This window comes from Perognathus longimembris, chromosome 25, assembly GCF_023159225.1.
Source record: "Perognathus longimembris pacificus isolate PPM17 chromosome 25, ASM2315922v1, whole genome shotgun sequence".
In the NCBI taxonomy this organism is placed as follows: Eukaryota; Metazoa; Chordata; class Mammalia; order Rodentia; family Heteromyidae; genus Perognathus; species Perognathus longimembris.
The window spans coordinates 13481333-13500402 of NC_063185.1; the positions used below are offsets into that span (position 1 = coordinate 13481333).

Consider the following 19070-nt stretch of genomic DNA (forward strand, 5'->3'; position numbering starts at 1 on the left):
GGATCTTTACCAGCACAGCAACAGACAAAGGCCTAATATCCCTCATCTACAGAGAACTCAAAAAACTAAGCCCCTCCAGGCCCAATAAACCAATTAGGAAATGGGCAAAGGAACTAAAGAGAGACTTCACAAGAGAAGATATAAAAATGGCAAAGAAACATATGAGGAAATGTTCAACATCCCTGGTAGTAAAGGAAATGCAAATAAAAACAACCCTGAGATACCACCTCATCCCAGTTAGAATGGCCTATACTCTGAACTCAGGTAACAACAAATGTTGGAGGGGGTGCGGGAAAAGAGGAACCCTTCTCCATTGTTGGTGGGAGTGCAAATTAGTACAACCACTTTGGAGAACAGTATGGAGGTTTCTCAAAAAGCTCAATATAGACCTACCCTATGACCCAGCCATACCACTCCTAGGCATCTATCCTAAACAGCAAGTCCCAAGATATCAAAAAGACATTTGTACTTCCATGTTTATCGCGGCACAATTCACAATAGCCAAAATATGGAAACAATCCAGATGCCCCTCCACAGATGAACGGATCCAAAAAATATGGTACCTATACACAATGGAATACTACATAGCAATTAGGAATGGTGAAATATTGTTATTCGCAGGGAAATGGTCAGAACTCGAACAAATAATGTTGAGCGAGACAAGCTTAGAACACAGAAAACAAAGGGGCATGATCTCCCTGATATATGACTGTTAACAAAGGGAGACAGAGAGACAGTAAAGACCAAGTCTGTGAAACTAAAAACTGCTTTCAAATGGTATTCCCCACAGGATTGAGGCAGCGACCCAACAGTATGTAACTAAAACCAAACAACTACTCAACATATAAAGGTAAAAAATTGACCTCTCAGTGGAATACAATAGCTCAAAAGCTATGTATGTACGTTCATATAAGACTACTGTCGACATATTGTCTAATATCGACATTACATTTAAAGCCCTAGGCGAATTTTCTTGGGCTTGGCCACGTGTATACTGTATATGTTCTTGATACATTGTATATTGTATATATGTCTACCTGACCTAGAGAAGGGAAAGAAAAACAGGGCGTAAGATATCACAAGAAATGTACACACTGCCCTACTATGTAACTGTACCCTTTTTGCACAACACCTTGTCAAAAAAATTTGTGTTCAATTAATAAATAAATTAACAAAAAAAACCCAAAACCAAAATGGATCAGAGGCCTAAAACGCAACCTGAAACTCTGAAAACAGAAGAAATCACAGGGGAAAGATGACACAAATAAGTAGTGCTTAGATACTATCCTAAAAGCATAAGCAGCAGAAGCAAAAACAGATGAATGGCATTATAAAAAACTAAGAGTTTGTATACAATAAGAAAACAATGAACAGGGTGAAGGGAATCTACAGAAGGAGAGAAAAAAGTGGACAACTACTCATCTGACAGGATTAACAATATCTGACATACATAAGGAACTCAAAAAAGTTAACAAAAATACAAGCAATTCAATTTTAAATGGGCAAATCATTTGAACATTTATCAGAAAAGAAAAACAGCTAACATATGAAAATCAAAATCATGAGAAATCATCCCATTCTTCTTAGGATGGCTACAATCAAGAAGATAATTCTTACACACTATTGGCTAGAATGTAAACTAGTAGAGCCATTATGCAAGACAGTATAGAGATTCATAAAAAAATAAAAATAGTTTATACATTGTCACACTCATATACAAACCACACTGGCAAGAGTACAGGACGTTTGAGGCCAGCCTGGGTGATGAGTTATCTCACTCCTTGGTAAATATCCCAAAGAAATGAAATCAGCATACGGAAGAAACACTTAATGACCATGTTTATTGTGGCACTATTCACAAGAGCTAAGATACAGAACTGACCTAGGTACTCATCAATGTATGAATAACGAAAATAAGAGTATTATTTGGTCATAAAGAATAAACCTGGGGCTGGGAATACAGCCTAGTGGCAAGAGTGCTTGCCTCCTACACATGAAGCTCTCGGTTCGATTCCCCAGCACCACATATATGGAAAACGGCCAGAAGGGGCGCTGTGGCTCAGGTGGCAGAGTGCTGGCCTTGAGTGGGAAGAGGCCAGGGATGGTGCTCAGGCCCTGAGTCCAAGGCCCAGGACTGGCCAAAAAAAAAAGAATAAACCTTATTCGTTGTAGCTAAACAGATAAACAATTACCTTAAGGGAAGTCAGACGCAGAAAGACAAGGACCACATATTTATTTTAGTAAGTTGAAATTAAAAAAAAAAAACAGTTGATCTGTACATAAAATACTAGGGGTTAATAACCCACGATTACCAAGGGTTGGGAATTTGGAGGGCATTTAGGAAAGGAGAGACAAGAAGATGTTGGATTTGATTAGTGCACACTATATGCAAGCATCAAGACAGAATACTGAATCCTATTAATTGTAGATACTATTGTGTAATACAGCAAAACAAGTTAGCTTAGTGATATGTCAACTTGTATACAAAAATTGTTAAATAATGAAAATAGAAACTGAAGCTAGTGTGGCCCTGAATGTGGTAAAAATTGTGGGACTAGAATGTATCCAATCAACGAAACAAGGCAAAAGTGAAAAACAAATCTTTAGAAGTCACCTTAAATGTAATTCTTATTCCTGTACAAATAACTGTTATTCTTTCTTAATCCTAACACAAAAGAATGCATTTCTGTTTCTGAAAACCAAAAGAAGCAAACATACTCTTGTGAATTTTCCTGCAGTCAATACTCCCTCTGCCCTTCATCTTATAATTTAAACACAGATAAACAAAAGAGGAAAAAAAACCTACAATAACTGCTTATACTTTGGGAATGACTCTTCAGACAATTGCTATTTTTGAGGGAAAATCTTTCCTCAAAAAAACAAATATAGGCTGGAGATATAGAGGTAACACAGTAACAGAGCACTTGACTAGTGTATAGGAAGCCTTGTGTTTGATTTTCAGTACAACATACATGTGCGTGTAGATACACACACACTTATTCTTAAGATTATGTTCTTTCTTAATTTAACTACTTTTCAGTCTAAAACAGAACCTGTCTACAGCCACAAGTTTAAAGACTTCTAAAGGAATAGCTTATTTCCTAGTGTTAAAAGAGCTATTATTTCATCCAGGTTCTGGTGGCTTGTGCTATTTATTTTTTTAAATCTTGGCTACTCAAGAGGCCGAAATCAGACAGACTGAGCAAAGCCAGGCAGGGCAGAAAAGACTATAAGACTGTCTCAAAACAAAAAACAAAACCAACCAACCAACCAAAACCAGTACAAAGCGGGACTGGGGATATTAGTTCAAGTGTAGAGCACCTGTGGAACAAGGAAGCCACTCAAGTGTGAGACCCGAACCCCACAGAACCACAAAAAAAAGGTTATGTTGTTTGTATGTGAAAACACACATTTAGCACTTGCTTATTTCTGCACTAACAAATATATGTTTCACAACTCAAGGGAAGAGTTGCCATGTTTTAATTCTGTTATATACATTACAATGTATTAGGAGCTCCCCAGGAGTTTATTACCTGAGTTCTCACACTAGTAAATACTAGGTAAATACTTTTTGTTACATTATTTAAAGGCTAAAAAAGCCCCAACAAAAACCAAACCTATTTGATAAACAGTATTTCTATTATAACATATAGAAGTACTTAGTATATTTACCTGCACCAAACTTTTATCTGTTGAGACAAATTTTTAATATTACTAAAAGCAAATGTTAAAGATACTATATATGAAAATTAAGGAAGAGCCATGAAATACTTCTGAATGTACTCACAGAAAGGTAGCTATTAATGTCCACATCATCAGTTATGGTTTGACGCTCTCCTTTATGGTTAATTTTCCGAAACCTTCGACGAGACTGTCTAGCAGGAATTTCTCTTTGTAGAATACTATCTTCATTATCTTTGGAATTCTCTACCTGAAACACATGTTCACATTCCTGGTTAAATACCCAGTTTTTCCATGTTAAAGACAGTCTATGAAGTCTTAACAGGCTCATAAGGAAGCATCATTTATTTCTGCCACGAAACTGTGTCAAAAAGCCACATAGGACAATGCTCATGAGTTAAAAATGATTAGTTGTTATTATAAAGATCTGGAGACCACAGTTTCCTCCCAGGAAACTGTCTCTTTTGCACACATAAACATATATTCTCTAGTCTCTTACCAGAAATGAAGGCTGTCAACTACACCTACACACATTCAATAATTACAAGTTATAAATGATACTAGTCACAAGCTGCCCAATTAAGATATTCATTTTATTTTGAGAATGATTATGGTTATGATTTTGGTGAACTATTAAAAAGTGAAAACAAAAACACTTTTACTCAATACCCTAATACTCCAATGATTAGTAACTTTGTAAGCTCACAACAGTGATCTTTTTTCAGCTGTTTCTTTATTGTTGATTGGTTTGGGTTGTGTGGGCACTGCACACACACACACACACGCTTGTGTGTTGCTAGAGATCAAACTCAAGCCTTGTACATGCTAAGCAAGGGCCCTATCCCTGAGCTGCATCCTCTGTCCTACAACAATCCTTAGAAAAGCTAAGCTGACAGGCCTATCTATGTTCAAAGCGCGTGCTGCTGGTATAAGATTGCACTGCTATACTTTCATAGACTATACCATTACTTTAAAATTTAAGTACCTGTAGAAAGAGTTGTTTAGGGATGAGAGCTGAAGAGTCAGAACCACAGAGCCAACAAATGACCACAGATGGAAACTATGAGCTATATTAAATGCAGTGACCAAAAACTGACTACACAACTGGACAATAAGAAGAATTACATTTGGATACACTTACAAGTATAAGACTTGAAGTGTAAATGAAGACTTACAAGTGTGGCTACTTATTTGTTTATTTAGATTTTGAGTCTCCTTGGGTAGCCCAGACTGGTCACAAACTCAAAAAATCCTCCTCCTTCACATCCCCAAGTGTTGGAATTCCAGCCTTGAAATACTACGCCTGAATTAGCTTCAGATATTTTTAAGAAGGAATTTAAAAACAGCCAGAAAGGGAAGGGGGGGGGGGGGGGGGGGGGTGTGTGTGTGTGTGTGTGTGTGTGTGTGTGTGTGTGTGTGTGTGTGTGTGTGTGTGTGTGTGTGTGTGTGTGTGTGTGTGTGTGTGTGTGTGTGTGTGTGTGTGTGTGTGTGTGTGTGTGTGTGTGTGTGTGTGTGTGTGTGTGTGTGTGTGTGTGTGTGTGTGTGTGTGTGTGTGTGTGTGTGTGTGTGTGTGTGTGTGTGTGTGTGTGTGTGTGTGTGTGTGTGTGTGTGTGTGTGTGTGTGTGTGTGTGTGTGTGTGTGTGTGTGTGTGTGTGTGTGTGTGTGTCAGTCCTGAGCTTGAACTCAGGGCCTGGATGATGTCCCTGAGCCTCTTTGTGCTCAAGGCCACTTGAGCCACAGCGCTACTTCCAGCTTTTTCTTTTTAGTCTTGTTTTGTTTTTGTTGCCAGTCCTGGGGCATGGACTCAGGGCCTGAGCACTGTCCTTGGCTTCTTTTTGCTCAAGGCTAGCACTCTACCACTGAGCCACAGCGCCACTTCCAGCTTTTTTCTATATATGTGGTGCTGAGGAATCGAACCCAGGGCTTCATGTATACGAGGCGAGCACTAGGCCATATATTCCCAGCCCCAGCTTTTTCTTTTTATATGGTACTAAGGAATCGAACCCAGGGCTTCATGCATGCTAAGCAAGCACTCTACCACTAAGCTATATTCCGAGCCTGCTTAACTTCTTTTTGAGTAAAAATTTTATTATAAAAGAGAACAAAGCAACAAGAGAAAAAAAATAAATACAAAGGTCATAATATGATAGCGGTAAATCCAAGCCTATCAGCAATCCAAGAATTTAATTGCAAGAGTTTTCCCAGGTAAAAAAGTATAGAAGAGGAAACAGGTTTTTAGTAGTTATACTCACAGAATACTGATGTCAAGAAAACGACAAAAAATGCAGAAGAAATTAAAATGCATTACCATTTCACTAAGAAAATGAGTCCAGAATATAAGCAAAATAAAGATTCAACAAAGCTTAAACTGAGCTGTCACCGGGAATTCAAGTTTAATGTTAGAAAAATATAGTAATGTAAAATCATACTAAGAGATTGAGGAAGAAAAAGCCATAAATCACTGTAAGAAAAGCAGACACCTTTTTTTGGACTAAATTTCAGTATCCTGATAAAAATTCTTAGTACTGTTTTTGATATTTAAGATAACCCCTTTTAAGGCACTATGAACTTTTAACAATTTCAATACTTTCTGATATTTCCTTGCTCTGTGACATGAAAAATTTCTGTCTAATACATTTCCTGCACTACACCTGCTATAAGCTATTTATTCCTAGAGGCTCAGTCTTATTAGTGGAAGAATGGTATTTAATTACCATAGCCCGGGCTCTATATCCACTAAGAGTAGTTATAAATAGTTGGTTGTCACTGCTCCTAAGCTTTTGAAATGAACAGTCCGACAAAATATATTTTTTCTTACAGTGGAATAACTAGACAAATACTTTTTTTCTAAATGTGTCCTACACTGTTTAATATGCTTTAATTTTATTTTTACAGTGGTATTGAAATTAAAGACTTAACAAACCTGTTAGAAAATTTAAAAAAGAGAAGCAGAGGTCAAGCAATAAGAACTAATGAATGCTAGAAGGATGAGGATAGAGTAAATAGTGGGCACACACTTAAAACACCAGGATAATTTCTGATCTAGGCAAGTGTGTAAAGAAATAAAATAATGTTTATAAACTCAACTGTATGCATTAGTCCTCCTCTCTCCTAGTTCTCTTTTCATCATGGATCAATTCTAATGAACTGTCCTTTTCTTTCTCCATCCCCCTCCTCCTCTCCCTATTTCTTCAGCAGCCTTCTTAAACTCCATCGTCATGTTAGTTTTATCTTTCTCCAAAGTAGGTTCTATTTCTCTTCTGACTTATGCTTCACCTTCTCTTGGATTGTTCCTTAAAATTTCCCCCCAGTCTTTCCATTGGGGCAATCCACTCTTTGTTTGATCTAGGTGATTTCCTTTCAAAACTTTCCAAACATGGCAGACATTCACTGTCCAATAATTTTTGCCCCATTTGTTAAGAATCTTCCAATATATACTGGCATTTAGAGGACACTCTAACCTGAACAATAGGAGGAGGGAGTTTCTGCATATCCTGTCATACCATTCCCATTTAAAGTTATATAGTACAATTCAAATTAGGAACCAGACATCTTTACTGCAGATCCTTTCACACCTGCTTTCACTTTGGGTCTACAGATAGATAAATGTCATATATGTGGCCTGCAATCATTCCACCATGCTTTCCTGATACAGCTGCCTGGGCATTTCAATAACATACTGAATAAAGGCAGAGCATATATGAATAACACAATAACCCACAATTTTTACACATTTCAATACTTCCATCACATCATACTTCATACACACATTAGATTCCTAATGAATACAGAGGAGTTCACAGAGGATCTTAAATAGGTAACATATTAATAGCCATCAGGTTGATAAAAGTTCCTCATAACACCAAAAAATTAGTAGCTATCCCAGATTTGGGGAGCTCACACCTGCAACCCTATTCAGGAGGTTGAGACTTTGGAGGAGTGTGGTTTGAAGCCAGCCCAGGCAGAAAAGTCTATAAAGATGCCATCTCCAAAATCATCAGCAAAATAGGCGGGGAGGCAAACGGGGTGGCTCATATGGCAAAGCGCCAGTCAAGGAAGCAAGCTGAGTAAGCAAAAGAAGCACTGGGTCTGGGCACTGTCCCTAAGCAATTCAGCTCACAGTGCTCTACCACCTGAGCCACAGCGCTACTTCTGGTTTTCTGGTGGTTAATTGGAGGTAAGAGTCTCATGGACTTTTCTGCCAGGGCTGGCTTTGAACCTCAATCCTCAGATCTCAGAATCCAGAATAGCTGTGAGCCACCAGCACCTGGCTATTTTCTAATTTTTTAATTGACAGTAATTCAATTGTACTTGTCATATAATACATGGATCCAATGTATAATGTAATCCAATCATGGTAGTAAATTTTTCTAAGAAAATAAAAAGGCATGTGTGATGCTGACATTCTGTATGAAATTTTAGACTAGAGTTTTAACATCTTCAATTCTATAACTCTTTTATGCTACTCAAAGAAACCAGGTTTGCAAGATGGTAGGGTAGGACCAAGGGAAGAGGAGTAGAAGAATGAAGTGGGAAAGCAAGGCAAGAATTCTGGGAGGTGGGCAGAAGGGCAGGGTGAAGATGTTAAAGGGATAACACAAATCAAGATGCATTGTACACACAAACTGCTTTATGGTAAGGGAACAGGTGGGTTGGAAAGGGTGGATGAGAATGTTGAAAGGGGTAACAGTGATGAAGATACACTGTATTAATAAACTGCTTTGGTGAATGGCAACTCCTTTGTTTTGTTGTGTTTTTTTTTTGTCAGTCCTCGGGCTTGAACTCAGGGCCTAAGCACTGTCCTAGGCTTTTTGCTCAAGGCTAGCACTCTACCACTTGAGCCACAGCACCACTTCCGGCTTTTTTCTATATATGTGGTGCTGAGGAATCGAACCCAGGGCTTCATGTATACTTTACCACTAGGCCACATTCCCAGCCTGAATGGCAACTCCTTTGTACAACTACTTAAAGATAATAAAAATTTTCAAAAAATACAAGGTAAATCAAAATAATGATCCTATGAAATCCTAAGAAGCCGTTCAGGTTGTTAAGTAATTATGTTACAGGGCCTTTTAAAATGTAATTCTAAAGCAAACATGTCAAGTTAGCATGTTGAATCATCAAGAAGGTGTTCAACAAGATATCCCCAGTCATCAGAGGGACCACTCAAATTTGTGTAAGTATATACATAAAACTATTTTATATAAACATGGACCAAGTATCTTCCAAAATTCTAAATATGTCCTACTATATTGGGTTATTTTGTTGTATAACTCAAAGCATTTTAAATGGTACTGTCAATGAAACAGTTTTGGAATTTAAAAATTACTAACTACAATGGTGGTGGTGATGGCCACACACACACACACGTAGTCTTTCCTTAGAACATACTGAAGGTATGTTTCTTGACCTTGAAATATATATTAACATGTAATTCCTGAAAACAAGTGCAGTTATCAAAACCAGGGAATTCAATGTTATCTAATCTGCAGTCCATATTCAAATTTTATCAGTATAATGCCAATTATCTTTCATAATTATTTCAAATATTCTGGATTTAATAAGATAAAACATTTTATTTTGTTGTTACTTTTCTCTTTTTCGCATTTCATTGAACTATTTCTTAATCTTTCTATGTACATCTTGATATTGGAATATTGAAAGTGTATAGTTCTTCCTGGGTGCCGGTGGCACACAGTGATAATGCTAGTACTCAGGTGGCTGAGATCTGAGGATCAGGGTTCAAAGCCAGGCAGGAAAGTCCATGAGACTCCTACTTCCAATTAGCCACTAGACATCTGGAAATGGCATTGTGGCTCAAAGTGGTAAAGCACTAACCTTGCATGAAAAATCACAGGGACAGAGTTAGGGCCCCATAAAAGACAAAAATAAAGTGTATAGTTCAATTTATAAAATGTCTTTCAATTTATTTTTGTCTGAGATTTCCTTAATGACAGAGGTATGCATTTCTAGTAGGTCATACCATAAATAGGACAGCCTGTTTTCAGTGTATGACACTGGCGTACTGCACCATCAGTCTGTGAATAGATGGTGGTAGCAGCAGTGACTGCTGCTAAGAAGATGGCACCAAACAGGGAGGGAGTGATTGTTCCCTTCATGAGTGATGTCTGGGAGTATACTCTGAGACTAAGTCTTTTCCCCCCATAAATATCAGTCTCTAAGGTGTAACATTTTAATAGAATTTTCAAAGTAACCATTACTATTTGTTAACTGACATTCTACTTTCATTTTTTTTTTTTTAAATGAGGCTAGGATTTCATTATCCACATAGTATCTGGACGACATTCTACTTTCAGGAAGAACTTTGTCTCTTCCTTACATTCATCAATAACATCAGGGCTAATAACTTTTTGCAATATACATGACAGTCTCATCAATTACTACACATTTTTATTTGAAGTCCCAAATCAGATGAGATTATAAACTTATTTCAACTATGTATCTCTCTTAAAAGTGAAAAATTCTTGCTAAAACAAAAACCCATCCCAAATACAATATTAAAATCTGGATTGCTTCCTTCTTGGATCTATTTGCCTCTCTTTATTATTTTTTTCTCTAGCACTTCCCCTCTAGTACAGGGCAAAGAATCTACATGTTCCACTTACTAAATTCAAAGAGAAAGGAGAAAGCTCTTGAAATCACATTCCCTTTTCAAAGTCTTTAACTTTCTGGTGGGACAGGTAAATTTGGTACATGTTAAATATAACTCCACCATGTTTTACACCCTTTTTTGCTAAAGATCAAAAAAGTTTGAAGATGAGAATTATAAGCTTGGTATATAATTCTGGAACTACTTAAAATCTCTAAAAGTTCAGAGCAATGGAACCTCCTTGAGTGTTTAATGCCTACTACATTTAACATAAAAAAACTGAAGCACAACAAAAACAATTCAGCATTCTTTAAGGTTCTTACCACAATCATTTCTGAAGGCTCTAATACAAGACAATCACATCCTCTTTTTCCTCCAAACTGCTTACCAAAACTATAAAAACAGAAAAATAATTTCTTTAGAAGTTATAAAGTATTTCAATAGAGGAAACAAAAAAAATTCTGAGAGGTTAATAAAAAAATGCTGATCTTGTATCTTTCCTCTTAATTATCCAGATAAAACAAATATCAATAGTTCTTTATGAAAATTCTATTTAAACTTTTGCCTTTAATTACTTCCTAAAATTATTTACAAAATTAAATTGCAAACATCTGTAATTCAATACTGCTGAATTAAAAAGAAAAAAATTACCTAGTGAGGAATGATATCATAATTTTATTTCACAAATAAAACTTCATATTAAACCATATATATTAAATTATAGAAAACATTTCTATTCACATGTATAAAGAAATGGAATCAACATAGTTATTAAAACTGCTGTAAGCCAGTGGCTACTTCTCTGGCAAAAACCCAACATTAAAATAAAAATGTGAGTATTTTTATATTCTTGGTCTGAAAGAAAGATTTCTATGCAAATTAAAACCAGAAAGCAGCCAGGTACCAGTGCCTTGTAACTGTAAGCATAGCTACTCAGAGGGCTGAGATCTGAAGACAGTGGGCCAGTTTGAGCAAAGAAGTCCACAAGATTCTGTCTCCAATGAACCAGCAAAAGAGGTAGGTGTAGTTGAAGTGGTAGAGTGCTAGCCATAAGCAAAAGCCGTAAGTAAGAGCATGAGGACCACCAAATTCAAGCCCTACCATTGGCACAAAAATCCACCAATAAATAAAACCAGAAAAAAATCATTGCCTTCTTTTCTCAACAAACTAGGAGTGATTACTCACATATATAATCCCAGCTACACAGTAGGCATTAAGTAGGAGGATGGCGGCAGTCCATGTGGGGGGAAAAAAAAAGTGAGACCTTTTTTGAAAATTAAAGTAAAATGGGCTAAGGGGCCATTAAGTGGTAGAGTGTTTGACAACCTGGGTACCTGAGTACACTCTGCATTCAAATCCTAGTGCCATGGAGAGAAAGAGAGAAGAGGGAAAGGAGGGAGGGGAAAAAGGAGGGAGAGGCAGAGCACAAGGGAACACTCAAGAGCAGCAAGCAGTGGCCAGTCAGCACAAGAAAAAGTGTTCAATAATATGCATCAGAAAATCACCTCACACTAAGATGCTCAACTAAAAGACAGATACCAAGGGTGGTAGCAATATGTAAAATAGAACCTCAAACTTCCACACATTGCTGTCGGGAGTCTAAATGACACAAACACTGTGGAACTATTTAGGTATACACCAAGCCCTCCTTATTGGTAGATGCCATTACATGTGGTTTTGGTCAAGCACTGTACAAAAAGGAAAATACACACACACACATTATACCGTACAGTGTGGCTGAGAAGCTCTTAGTTCCACGTTTATGTTTAAATCACTGTGTGATTTGTTAAGAGTTCCCTTACTCTTAATTTTTATGAAAACGTGGCTTTGAAAGAGCAAATGATGTCTAAGGAACAAGAACCAAGTATGGCAAGCTTCCCAAGCCAAAAAAGGCATGTAATGTGCTTAATGAGGCATGTAATATGCTTAATGGAAGTGTTAAAGGAAAAGTGTTAAAGGTTTGTTGAAAGGCGGCAGGCCATGTCTTTAGTGGAAGTTTGGGAAATTTTTTAAAAATTGAAATTTTTTTAATGAAAATTTAAAATTTAGTGGAAAATGAGTCAAGCACAGTACTCATGATAAAGAGCATGAAATAAGACCTAGTTCTTAGTGATCAGCATTTATCTGTGCAGCAGTAATTTTAGTGATGGTAGTAATGCAACCTATTTCACAAAGTATGGAGCCTCAGAGCAACTACACATAGGGAATAAGTAAGTTTGAGTAATTTTAGAGCACTGAATTCTTGAGCTTTCATGATTTTTCCTCAACACTGGTCTTCTTGAAGCCATATAACCTGGAAGGTTCTACTGCTTATCATAAATAGTACTCTATATTAAACACTGATACTGCTGGGCTTAGAAAAGGATATTTGAAAATATGTAGCAGAATTTCAAACAAAAAGCACATGGAAAGCATAACAAATGCAGAAAACAGCTTTTCTCTGAAATTCTATTATTCCATTTAAAGACTAGATCCACCAAAAATGACCACAATCTATTATCTTCTTTATTCTCCTTAGTCCATCAATGAAGGAAGACTAAATTTTTATCACAGGAAAAAGATTCAAGGTCAAACATTAAACCCCAAAGCCAGTGGAACACTGTTCCAGTTAAAACATTTTCTTCAGACCCATTTTTCTCCCCCAAAAATCATTTGTCTCCAAAATCACCTATGGATGCCCAGTCCTCCTGAACCTATGAAGGGCACTGAGCTTCCGAATCTCATTGGGATATTGGGTGTTCCTTTCTTGTGCTCCCTTCTTGTGAACGAAAAGAAGTGTGTGTGTTTTCCTCTAGTATTGTTCTAGTGACAAGGGTTAGTTTTAAACTTGAAAAGTGTGCCAAGAGAATCCCCGTGACTGCAATAAGTGGTAAAGCTATACCAATTTTAATAGTGTGATCTTCAAGTATGGATAGATGAAATTTAATATATCAGGTTAGAAGCTCACAAAGGTAAACCCATATGTGGGTATTTGACTTCTAAAAAAAAAAAAAAGAATTGGAAAGGGAAAACTGGTACCCATATGGAAAACAATCCAAAGCAATAAATATAACATCTCAAAATCAATTGTAGATAACTACAGAGCAAATTATGAAACAAAAGCAAAAGTCCTACAAGTTTCCTCTCTTCTTTTTATCTCTGTATTTGTATACATTAACTACTTTTTCTTTTCCCCATAAGAATTTCATATAGAATTTGTGGGGAGCAAATCATATGGCAGTTAACAGAATATTTGGAGACATTATGATGGAACTATGTCATTCATACTGCTGGTAATACTTCTAACAATACTGACAGAACACATGTGTCTCTTCATTTGGGACAGAACAACTTTAGTTTCATGAAGGATACCTGTACTTTACCACGTAGAAACAAAGCTGTCTTTCAATGAATACCAAATGTGTTTAGAAGCACTCCTTTACAAGCTCAGTGGGGGGGGGGGGGGTGAGGATCAGTGCCAGTGACATACTTTTGGATCTCAGTTTGAAATCTATCATTCACAACTTAGTCTATTTTGTGATGAAGTATGTAAATTTTGCAAATCTCTCACTTCCCAGGAGGAATGTTAAAGCTTTATCAGTAGAGTGTTACCAAAAGCAGGAAGGAAGGGTTTTCTTGTTTGTTTTTTTCCTCAGCTTTGGAGCCCATTGGCACCTGGGGCAAAGGGTGGGGGGGGGGGGGGTATGGTTCTTGTTTGTCAGTTCTGCTCATGGGTTCTCCTCCTACCAGCCAGGCCCAACTCTGAACTCCTCTTCTATTAGGCTGCAACCAACATTCTCCAACAAAGTCTGAATCTGGTCACGCTAACATATTCTCCAATGAAGTCTGAACTCCAGTCTTGGAGACAGGGTCTCCCTTTCACTTATTCTCAGCTGTAGTACATAGTCTGTATCAGGTAATAATCGTAACTTACTGGTAACATACTGATTATACATCTAACTGCTACTATGCTTGTTATAATTCTATGGACAGAAGCCAAAAATTTGATGACTTTTATGCTAAGACTTCTTTTACTTACATTAATTCGTTAATCATATCACACTACAATAACATCTGTCATGAAAAAAAAAATCTCCTACCCAGATTATTTTAGGAGATTAAATAAACTTGTAAAGTTATTCGCTATGAAATTCACAATGGCTACATTAATGCATAGTATATCTTCGTATTTGCAAAATTCCACACATTCTTGTCAATTATTCTTGAAACTTAAACTTCTTTGCCTTAATTACAAATGAATGGTACATTTTTATAGACAATTAACGGCTACCAAAAAACTCTTGAACATTCAGAACATCAGAGTAAGACAAAAAAATTCAAAAGAAATTCTAAATACAAATCCTAAAACATAACCTATACATAACCAACACAACTTTTTTTTTTTTTTTTTGCCAGTCCTGGGGCTTGGACTCAGGGCCTGAGCACTGTCCCTGACTTCTTTTTGCTCAAGGCTGGCATTCTACCTCTTGAGCCACAGCACCACTTCTGGCCTTTTCTAGATATGTGGTGCTGAAGAATTGAACCCAGGGCTTCATGTATATGAGGCAAGCACTCTTGCCACTAGGCCATATTCCCAGCCCCAACACAACTTATTCTACCTCAATACAAATTTGGCAATATGAATTTCACAAATACAAAAGAAAGAATACTCCAAAGGCTTATATAACCAAGAATATACACTGTATTTGTAAAAAAAAAAAAAAGTCAATTATATGATTTATTATATTATTCAAGAATCACGTTTCATTTAATCAAAAAACAACCATATAGGTATAGGAATTTAGATGCCAAAGTTTAAAAATAACATCTATATTTAATAGTATGCCACTAAATTAATTTAGCTGCAATTTCAAGTCTTCTCAACATTATAGGAAAAGTTACTAAAAATTATATTTTTATGTCATCAGAGTGTAATTTGAACCCCAAAACCTTAAGAATCACTAACAGAGAAAATTCTCTAGGAAAATAATATTTCACTATCATCACAAACCTTGGTCTTTTACTTATAATGATGACAACAATTCACAAGTTCTTTTAATAGCCAGGCACTATTCTAATAAATTTATACAGACTAATTCATTTACTTCCCAAAACAAGCCTATGAAGCAGGTACATTGTTGTACTATTTTATAAATAAATAAGCAAACTAAGGCACAAAGAGATTTTAGTAATTTGTTCAAGATGTGGTAGAATACAATATGAATTCAGATAGTGCAGCTATAGAGCATGAAACTTTATATAAGAGACTTCTGTTGATAGCTTTGAGTAGCAGAGCTTGTATAAACCACTTAACATTTATTCTCCTTGTTTTACAGATAAAAATTGTCCAGTAATGTAACTGACAAATGATGAAATCAGGATTCTAATTCATCTTGCCTTGTTCCTAAAGCCATTTTCTTAACTATAATACACTGTTTTTCAATAGCCAGTAACAGCAATAAATCCAAAAACTACTTGATGAATCAGAACAACTCTAATATGAAATAAGGTTCAAATATGGAAAAGATATGTCATTGTGTAAAATTAAAAGATTATGGCCTCAGAAATATGATATATTAAGTTGATATTAGTTGTCAAACATGTTCACATTGCTTAAAGAGTATTTAAGGGTTGGAGGCACAGCTCAGTTGGTAGAGAGCCTGCCAATGAGCAAAAAATGTCTTGGAATTTTTTTTTAAATGTATTACTGAGAAAATTCATACATTACATAAAATAGCTTAATATAAAAGATAAACAGTGGTAATGTAGCTGGGCATGTACAGTGAATGTAGCTGGGCATGATAGGGCATACCTAGAATCCCAGCACTTGGGAGGCTAATGCTAGAGGACTGCAGACCAGCCTGGGCTACACGGCGTGACCACTTTAAATAAAAGTTACCATGCACTTACCTGCAAGGAGGCAAGACCATGGAGTCTTTCACAAGCACAGACCCAGAAAGCAGGATATACCAACATCTGGCAATGGTTTCTGAACTGTTTAAATATAAAAAGTAAATGATTAAATAAACATGTTTATCTGCAAATGGACTTAGCATTACATACTGAAATATACAACATAGAATATATTCTGATAATATTGCAAATAATTAAAAGTTAAGTAGCAATGCTGGACACTTAGAGGTTGTCTAAGGCCTTATATAAACAATGATCACATGAGGGGGAAAAAAACACCAAGTAATTCTTAACAGAGTCACAGAAGTGTGACAAACATCTACGTTACTTGGAAAGAGAAATGCAATGAACACATTAAAAATACTTTTAGAGGGCTGGGGATATGGCCTAGTGGCAAGAGTGCTTGCCTCGTATACATACATGAGGCCCTGGGTTCAATTCCCCAGCACCACATATACAGAAAATGGCCAGAAGTGGCGCTGTGGCTCAGAGTGCTAGCCTTGAGCAAAAAGAAGCCAGGGACAGTGCTCAGCCCCTGAGTCCAAGCCCCAGGACTGGCAAAAGAAAAAAAAAATACTTTTAGCCAGGCAACAGTGGCTTATACCTGTAATCCTAGCTACTCAGGAGGTTGAGATCTGAAGACTGTGGTTCAAAGTCAGCCCGGGCAGGAAAGTCCATGAGACTCTTATCTCCACTAACCGCCAGAAACTTTGAAGTGGCACTGTGGCTCAAAGTGGTGAAGTGCTAGCCTTAAGCAAAAGAAGTTCAGGGACAGCATCCAGGCCATGAGTTCAAGCTCCAATACTGGTTCGCACAGGCCCATACCTACCTACCCACGCACATGCCATAATTAGAATGTGTAAAAGTATTTACAGTAAGCATATCTAATCAAGGATTTTGATTCAGAATTCTTAAAGGATGTTTATTATTTTTAATTAGTTGTCCTAAGGGGTTTCAATTCAACATGTCAATTTACATTATGGATAGAACCTTGTTAACAAATCAAAAATGGTCAAAAATTTAAATTAGGACTTCATTAAGCAGGCTATCAAAATACCATATAAAAACATGAAAATCAGGCTACAAGGCATAGTTCAAGTGATATACTGTTTGTCTAGGAAATACAATGGCCCCAGTTCAAACCCTAGTATTACCAAATGAACGAGAACAAGAAGAATATGGAAATCATTAAATAACATTTGTAAACAGAAAAATGTAAATAAAATCATGAGACAACGGAATGCCTAAATTCCAAAATAAGCAAAAAATGGCTATCAAAGGAGTGGAGCAACTGAAATAATACACAACTAATACTCAGATTGGTGTAACTGTTTTAGAAAACTGTAAATTTCTAGCAAATCCTAAAACGATGAATCAGAGGAATGAAAGAGTATGAAAAGCAAAATGTTCACAATGAAGATTATTCATACTAGTAAAAAACTAGAAGCAATCCACAGATGTATTGACAGTGGAATGAATAAATTTTTATTATAGCAATAAAGAACAAATATAAAGAACAAATACAAAGCATCAAAGAACCTCAAGCTGCTATTTGCTAAGAAAAAAAATCCTAAATATGTCAAATTATGTTGATCCTCAAATTACAAAACTCCATTCAGAAAGAAGTCAAATTACATTGATCAGGATTTACTACCCTGGGGCTGGGGATATGGCCTAGTGGAAAGGGTGCTTGCCTCGTATACATGAGGCCCTGGGTTCGATTCCCCAGCACCACATATACAGAAAACGGCCAGAAGTGGCGCTGTGGCTCAAGTGACAGAGTGCTAGCTTTTAGCAAGAAGAGGCCAGGGACAGTGCTCAGGCCCTGAGTCCAAGCCCAGGACTGGCAAAAAAAAAAAAAAAAAAAAAAGATTTACTACCCTCACGTACTGACATGTTAAATTGAAACCCCTTTTTACATTAAAGATAAACACACACAATGTTAAATTAATCTGGAGTCCTTGAAGTTTGAACTATTGACCATCTTTCCAAAACAGTTGGCTAGACCCTTCTACAAAGCTCATTTCATTAGCAGCAGTTACAAAGTGTATATACTACTAAAAATTTGCTATACCACTTTTTGTGTTTTATACATTTTTAAAAAATGTGGGGGCTGGGGATATAGCCTAGTGGCAAGAGTGCCTGCCTCGGATACACGAGGCCCTAGGTTCAATTCTCCAGCACCACATATACAGAAAATGGACAGAAGCGGCGCTGTGGCTCAAGTGGCAGAGTGCTAGCCTTGAGCAGGAAGAAGCCAGGGACAGTACTCAGGCCCTGAGTCCAAGGCCCAGGACTGGCAAAAAAAAAAAAAAAAAAAAAAAAAAAAAATGTGTTTTCTGCTCAGGGCCTCATGCTCTGGCTTTCTTGCTCAAGGCTGGCTCTCTACTATTTGAACCACATCTCTACTTGCTGCTGGTTAAACTGGAGATAATGGTCCCTTGGATTTATCTGCCTGGGCCAGCCTTGAACCTCAATCTTTATATTTCAGCATCTGGTTTTGTGTTTTATACTTAACAGTTTTGTGAATACATTCCAATTTGATCTACAAAAATTGTCCAGCTTCAAAATAATGTCAATGTTAAAAGTCAAACTTTAGCCAGGTGCCTGCAGAGAAGTCTGTGAGACTCTAATCTCCAATAAAATACCCCCCACCAAAGAACCCGAAGTGGTGCTGTGGCTCAAGTGGTAGAGCACTAATCTTGAGTACATAGAGGCTCAGGGATAGCACCCAGTCCCTGAATTCAAGTCTCAGGACTAGCAAAAAGAAAAAGTCAAAGATTTTAAACCAATGTCATTAATTTAAGCTAATCATGAAAATACTTACCAAAAAAGTATCTGATTGCCACTGTATCTTTCATAGCGTGCTCTTTCAGACATTAACCTA

The 19070-nt window shown here is 36.8% G+C and overlaps 1 protein-coding gene across 2 annotated transcripts in view; it reads right to left on the reverse strand.

Annotated features, from left to right (window-relative positions):
- The window catches only part of Rapgef6 (Rap guanine nucleotide exchange factor 6), a 137801-nt gene that overhangs the window by 92060 nt on the left and 26671 nt on the right, over nucleotides 1-19070 (reverse strand). For both annotated transcript variants that reach the window (XM_048334011.1, XM_048334012.1), the window contains 4 exons: nucleotides 19011-19067; nucleotides 16181-16264; nucleotides 10615-10684; nucleotides 3788-3931 (listed from right to left, as the gene is read on the reverse strand). In XM_048334011.1, coding sequence (XP_048189968.1) covers nucleotides 3788-3931; nucleotides 10615-10684; nucleotides 16181-16264; nucleotides 19011-19067 — 355 coding nt within the window. The remainder of the gene's footprint in view (nucleotides 1-3787; nucleotides 3932-10614; nucleotides 10685-16180; nucleotides 16265-19010; nucleotides 19068-19070) is intronic.